Source organism: Eurypyga helias, unplaced genomic scaffold (genome assembly GCF_000690775.1).
Source record: "Eurypyga helias isolate BGI_N326 unplaced genomic scaffold, ASM69077v1 scaffold15540, whole genome shotgun sequence".
In the NCBI taxonomy this organism is placed as follows: Eukaryota; Metazoa; Chordata; class Aves; order Eurypygiformes; family Eurypygidae; genus Eurypyga; species Eurypyga helias.
Window position 1 is genome coordinate 13,875 of NW_010225244.1, and position 6,766 is coordinate 20,640.

At 53.9% G+C, this 6,766-nt stretch overlaps 1 protein-coding gene across 1 annotated transcript in view; it reads right to left on the reverse strand.

Moving 5' to 3' along the window:
- Positions 1-785: 785 nt before the first annotated feature.
- RPS6KA1 (ribosomal protein S6 kinase, 90kDa, polypeptide 1) overlaps positions 786-6,766 on the reverse strand; it is an 18,537-nt gene continuing 12,556 nt past the window's right edge. Inside the window, exons 10-22 of the mRNA XM_010148801.1 lie at positions 6,682-6,752; positions 6,344-6,432; positions 6,064-6,128; positions 5,024-5,126; positions 4,589-4,716; positions 4,012-4,137; positions 3,493-3,582; positions 3,096-3,254; positions 2,714-2,875; positions 2,057-2,133; positions 1,778-1,895; positions 1,211-1,348; positions 786-908 (exon numbers count right to left, since the gene is read on the reverse strand). Of these exons, the coding sequence (XP_010147103.1) occupies positions 786-908; positions 1,211-1,348; positions 1,778-1,895; positions 2,057-2,133; positions 2,714-2,875; positions 3,096-3,254; positions 3,493-3,582; positions 4,012-4,137; positions 4,589-4,716; positions 5,024-5,126; positions 6,064-6,128; positions 6,344-6,432; positions 6,682-6,752 (1,449 nt within the window). The remainder of the gene's footprint in view (positions 909-1,210; positions 1,349-1,777; positions 1,896-2,056; positions 2,134-2,713; positions 2,876-3,095; positions 3,255-3,492; positions 3,583-4,011; positions 4,138-4,588; positions 4,717-5,023; positions 5,127-6,063; positions 6,129-6,343; positions 6,433-6,681; positions 6,753-6,766) is intronic.

Below are 6,766 nucleotides of genomic sequence, written 5' to 3' on the forward strand. Positions count from 1 at the left end.
AGCAGCCAGAGCCAGCCCAAAGCCTCAAACTTTGTCGAGGAGAAGGTTCCTTCGTCATCCCCACCTGCGCAGGCGACGATCCGCCCAGGGAGTGACAGGGAGAACATGAAGGTGGGAGGGCAGAGGGAAGGGATGGTGTTCTGGACAGCCGAGTGTCTAAGGACGTGTTTGGAAAACCTGTGGTTGGTTGTGTTCCAGGAACTGCCGTCTGGGCTGGGGGAGGGCAGGAGAGAGGAAGAAACGGAGTCTGAAAGATCGACCTTACGCACGCACACAAGAAGTGGAGGGGAGGGAAGTCCTTTACAAACAGGAGTCTGCAGGGTTGACTTTGGGAAGAGCATCCAAAGGTTCAAGGGAGGAAAAAACCCCAAAACCTAAACCCCAAGCATTACGCAGACCTCCAGCTGCAACGGCGTTGGAGCGGATCGACTCCGAGAAATGACGTAGCTACAACCAATAGCTGGCCCTGCAGAGGAAAGGGTGAATCAGAGCTGCTTTTTAGTGCCATTTGACATGAGTTATACATTCTAGTTCCCATATACACAGATGGATGTCTTTAAAAATTGACAATTTACACTTCCAAGTTGTTTTACAGTGAAGGTTCTCTCAGCAAGTATCAGTCCACCCAAGGAGGAGCCAGTCTTTCCGAAACAGAAAGGCACTTGGCCTTTTGAGAAGCCCTCAAGGGAACTCCCGTGCAGGCGCTGGCCGCCCCATCTCCCGTCCCCCCGTCTTCGGTAGGGCTGGTGTGCCTGCCCCGTGCTGTGCCGTGCGGGCCGACGGCTTCACAGTGTGGTGGAAGGAAGTTTCTTCACCCGCCTCTGGGCCAGAATGGAGGATTCGATGGGCTTGAGCTGGGGGCTGGGCTTGGAGCTGTTGAGGGCAGAGTACGTGGCAGCCATCGCCCCCTTGGAGAGAAGGCACAAGAGAAGTCGTTTACACGTAGAAGGGGTATTTCACATCCAGCTTTACCAGAGGAGGCACCAGAGGAGCCAGGCCCAGAAACAAAGCCAGAAGCATCGTTCCTTTTCCTTTAAACCTCCCTCCCGCGCTGACACGCTGTTAAACAGCCTCCCTAGGTTTTCCTGCCAAAAACCAGCTTGCCTGGCGTTGCCTCCCCTAGCCCACTGCGCCCCAACCTGCCATCCTGCTCTCCACAGAGCCCGAGGTCCGCGCAGAATCAGCTGAAGGCACATCCCAGACTCTGTACCTTTACGAGCTGAACGTCCTGGTGACTCAGCCGGCTCTGGGGTAAGCTGTCCTTATGGGTTATCCACGGATGCTGCAGGACCTGCTTGGCTGTTAGACGCTGGTGAGGATCTACGTGAAGCATCTTTGATACCAGATCCTAAACGCATCATTTGGAAAAGTTATGATTTCATACTTTAAAAGCAAATATACCACCTGTCCATCCCCCGAATTAGGATTTAAATGTAGAAGCCAAGTTTAAAGTCTCCAGGCCTCAATATCCTTTTGAATAAAATGTTTTTGGTAGGCCTGGGAGGCATAACGTAATGTAACGTAACGTAACAGCAGCCAACCCTGCGTGGGGCAAGCACGAAGAAGTTGGTGTTCCATACAAATATTCACAGCCAGAGTTAAAAAAAAAGTGGGAAGAGGCACGCTGCTGCGCTGCTACGGGGGAGATGTGCGTGGGACAGAAGCTACAGTGCTGGTTTTCTCCTCCCTCTGCTGCCCTCCCCACCCAAGCTGCTCTGAACTTGTCTCACAGCAACCTCAACCCCTCCGTGTAGCGCAGACGAGTATCAAACCCTACCTTGGCCATGTCGGAAATCGTGACCCAGTTGCCCCCGCTGATGGAGAACTTCCCCCCGCCTATGCGGGTCAGGATCTCTTCTGGAGTGTCACTGGGCCCATTTACAAAGGGAGTGCAGCTGAGGACGGAAGAGAGCGCATTATTTCCCTGTGACCCAGCCGGGCAGTGCCTCCAGGTAGCAGTGACCGACCGAGAGGTCCAGCGGCCACCATGGGCCATGTCTGAGAGCAAGGCAGTCACAGCCCCAGCTGCCACCTTCCACGAGACAGAGGTGCTTACCCTGCGAGCATCGTATACAGCAGGACTCCCAGGCTCCAGATGTCGCAGCCCTCGTCATAGCCTTGGCGTTTTAGTACCTGAACAGAGTAAGCAAAAGGGAAAAAGACAAGGGTGTTTGGTTCTTGTCACTGAGCTCGCTTCAGCTGGTGAAGAGCGGCTGGATCCCTGTGCGTGGTCCGCACGCAAAGCTCCCGGAGCCCCACTGAACAGCAGAGTCTTGGACTAAAGATCAGGATTCAACTCAGATTTTGGTTTAATGGGACAGAGGAAGCCCCCGGGCACACCAAAAGGACAAGCGAGGAAGAAGCCATGTTCCAGCGCACTGCATGTGCGCTCCGTTGCACCAAGATAACTGCGTGGAGTATCATCCCAACTCTGTTAGCAGTTAAGGGAAGCAGCCTAGAAAACCACTGGGATTTTAAAGTCTCAGTACCCCCAGCTGACCCCCTGGTAAGGACAGTGCAAGTTGGAGGACTGCACTGTCACTGCGCTTGAGACTCCCTGCTTGTTCGTTACTACAAGCGGTATTCCTGTAACGACCTCTTCCAGGGCAGAGTATGCCAGAGCAGGCTGGAGTTCGGAATGGGGCAGGACCTACCTGTGCACAGGGGAGGGACTGAGAGCTACCAAAGGGTCTCAGGCCAGTACGGCGCTTACCTCGGGCGCCACGAAGTTTGCTGTGTAACAAGGAGTCATGAGGAGGCCATTCTCAGCCCTCAGCTGCTTGGCGAAGCCGAAGTCACAAATGCGAATGCTTTCGGGGTTTCCTGACTCATCCACGTAGAGAATATTGCTGGGTTTCAAGTCCCTGTGAACCACCTGTGGAGGAAAGACCGTGCCGTTCTCGTACCCCAGGAAGGCAAAGGTCTGAAGCTGCGTCAGGACACTCAACCCCTGCTCTGGCCCCACATCTGGCTCGCCAAGACAGCAACACCAGCGAGAAATAACAGTCGGGACAGGCAGAGGTACTCCTCGGAGGAGAGGGAGCGTAGTGCCGTGCCGAAGAACTTCCCAGGAACAGAGATGTAACCACACTCACCCCTTGGGAATGCAGGTACTCCACTGTTTTACAGATCGTGTGCAGGACCGAACTGGCTTCCCTCTCAGAGAAAAATTTCTGTCTGAGGATTTTATCCAGCAGCTCCCCTCCCATCATCAGCTCCGTCACCAGGTACACGTACTTCCCATCGTCGTACACCTACCAAAGCAAATACGGAGGGGTTAACCACACGGTGCTTCCAGAGCTTCCCTTTCGTGCTTTTACCACCTGGAAGCAGGCAGAAATCAGCAATGCAGAGGTGGGTCCGGGGATGTTTCCCCACCCCAGCGCGACACGCTGAGCAGTGCCATCGGGTTGCCCGAGCTGGAGCTGCTCTCTGCCCCCTCGTAGGCCAGTCAGCGCTTCCTAAACCAAAACACAGGGAAGTCACACTCACGTCTTTCAAGGTGATGATGTTTGGATGCTGCCCATAGCGCAGGAGGATTTCTATTTCCTCAGAAGGGTCTCGCTTGCTCTTGTCAATAACCTGCAAGAGCACGGACAAGCGTTAGCCACACCGGAGCGGGAAAGGGGCCAGGATAGAGCAAACAAGCAGAGTGTTTGGAGCCCTGCAGAGATCCTGTACCATATCCGTGCCTAGCAATAAGCTGTAGAAATCCCCTCGTTGCTTCCTTGGGTCTGTGTCTCCAAATCCCGAAGTTTTATGTCTGGCTTATTTGCTAAGAGCAGACACGGACCCAGCAAGCTTTGCAAAGGTGAGATACAGGGAACGCTGCTTCCCCGCTACTCCTAGACAAGAAAGCTTGTGCAGCTACATGCACAGCAGCACAGGAATTGTCCATTTAGGCCCTATGCAAGCAGGGAAAGGAGTTTCACTCCTGGATGTTATTTTGGTCATCATGGGGATGAACAGAAATCTAACAGAGGAGTTCAGTTCAGATGGTAAATCTCAGACCTTGACTGCATATTCCATGTTGGTTGCTTTATGAATGCAGCGTTTACACACTGAGTAGGAGCCCACGCCGACCGTCTCCTTCACCACGTAGCCATCACTGAACTGGACGTTCTTGCTGTGCAGCTGCTGCAAGAGGAGAGCGGAGAGCTGATGAGCCGGGAGAGTGCGGGGAGGGCTTTGTGCAGCGTGGCAAGTTAACTGCAACAGAGCGAGCTGACAGACTGCTGCATCCCACAGCTTCTCCTCCCGGCTGGGGAAAGGGAGAAGAGAACAAGGCACATAGAGGTCAGTGGGCTAACAGTGTCTATCCAGCATGGGGTGTTTCGGTGGCACCGATCGACCCACGACACAGACCCCCCACTAGCACGGGTCCACCTGGGGAGAGGAAAGCAGACTCGCATCGCCCTGACGACCTTCACACATTGACAGATAGAAATGAAAGCACAACAGGATGCAAGAATTCAAAAGGAGAACGCCACTGCCGCAGGCTTCCCGTTAGCTCTGCTCCAGAGGTTACAGAAACCCCGCAGGCCCACTCCGCAGCGTCAGACAGTTGTCCTCTGTCCCCACTTCTGACCTGCACCACCGAATGCAGAGGCGACTGGGCAGGTTTCACCTTGCCATCCTCCATCAAGCCGGTCGCCACGAAGCTGAAGCCGCGGAAGAGCTGATGGGCCCCCGCGCTGGGGGGGATGCCGGGGGAATCTGCAAGAGGAGGTGAGAGACAACGTGAAGAGGGCTAGCCCTGGCGAAGCAGAAGCCTTCCCCTTGCTCCCCAGGAGCTATGGCTCCTCTGTAGTTAATCCGAGATGAGAGCCACACCACGCAGCGCTGATCTTACCCCGCAACACCCCCCATCGATGGCTGGGCCGCCCCCTCCGTGCTGCAACCCTCTGGAGCCGGCAGCACTAGCAGGAGCCAACCTCATCCTCCTGGCACCCGCAGAGCGGCACTAAGCCGTACAGTGTCTTTTCACGCAGGAAACCTTGGCTCTGCGTGACTTCATACCAACCTTTGGGTGTACGCGACGTAAATTCTGTGTCGAAATAAAAGGTGTCGTCTGGCTGGCCCACTGCGGGTTTGAAGGGCGGTTTGATTTCCCTGCGGTACAGCTTCTGCAAGACAAAGGCAGCTCGACAGTGCTCCGACGGGTCAATGCTCCTGGACACGCTCCGAAGGGTGCAAAGGCTTGCTAGGAACCAGAGATTTTTGTGAAACAGCTCTGTGGCTTCACATTTAACTACGGCTCAGCAGTCCGAGGCAAGGCTTCTTGGCAGTGGGATGCTTTTGAGTCCGTTTGTGGAGAAATACAAGTTCTACCATATATTAAATCAAGGAAAAAAGCGTACGTAGCTTGGCCCCACTCCAAAAGCAGTATCCATAAAGTATTTACTTTGCCAGGCTCTTCCACCTCCTCCCAACTCCCAGCAGGGCTTTGCTGACACGTATCTCCCTGGGGACAGCCAGAGGAGATGCCCTGGGAGGACACTCGTATCCCAGCGCTCCCACAAGCATTCTTTTTAAATTGCTTCTTGGAGCAGAAATTGGAAATAAGCTTCACTAGCACTGCTGGAGGTTCAGCCTAGCAGCTTGCTCGGAAGCACTGCAAGACTGATCTTCAAAATCCCTTCAGAAGGGAAAACAGGGAAGAAACAAATTTATGTGGCAAAGCCAGGAGCTGGCCAGAAGCAACTGGGAAATGCCAGTTCAGTTATCGCCCTGCTTCTCTGTACAAAACAAGGTATTTCCTTGCCAGAAATGTTTCCGAGTCCTTCCCACTTTGTGCAAGACAATCTGTGCTGTGCCAAACCCTAATTAAAACCTGCACCTTACTGTTGAGAGACGAGCGAATCCAAACCCGGGTGAGCTCACAGGCAACTTGGGTGTCAAACAGTTATTCACGTGACAAACGGAGCTGGAGATTCGGGGAGGATTACTGGAAAAGGTGGCAACAGGGACCGGTAGCTCTCTGGTCAGTCTGCAAGCGCCACGACCATGCTGTTACTGCTACCGAGTGGTGTACAGACTCGCTCTTATACTCCTGGTACTCACATTCCAGTCAATGGTGGAGTAGAAAGGATGGCGCTTGATCTCTTCTGCCCCGTCTGGTCCAGAACCTGAAAGATGCGGCGTGCGTTGCGTTAAGTCACGACCACTGACAAAGCGAAGGCCGCTACCGTGTCAGCGAGACAGCCAGGCATCGCTCCTGGCTGTTAATGACCCGAGCCCATTAACCGTGCACAAGCATGAACATGCTGCTGACCCATGAGGATGTGAGAGGCCCCGATCCAGCGTCAGGTGTACTCAGAAACCAAAGAAAAACAGGTCTTACCTAATCGGTTGGCTGGATTCCTTTTGAAAAGGGCTCGCAGGAGGCTCTGTGCTTCAGAGCTCAGGAACTGCGGCATGCCCAGCTTTGCTCTGGAGAGGAAGTTATGCAATCGGTTGCAGGTTTCAAGAAGCCAACCCACAAACTGACTGCAGCGCCTCCACCCCCGAAAGTACAATCACCTGTTTGGCATTTACACTGCACCCTTCAAACTAACTGTTGATACCAAACCGCTTGCCAAATAATGCCATTAAGTTGTGAGAACCCCCAAATTGCAACACGCTCAGAGCAAGGGCAGAACCTCGTCTCCTGGGCCTACGTGAAAGAGAAACTCCTCTTACTTGAGGATGAGGGTCATCGTCTCCTTCCGATCCTTCCCCTGGAAGGGCAGCGAGCCGGTGAGCATCTCAAACTGGGAGGGAAAGA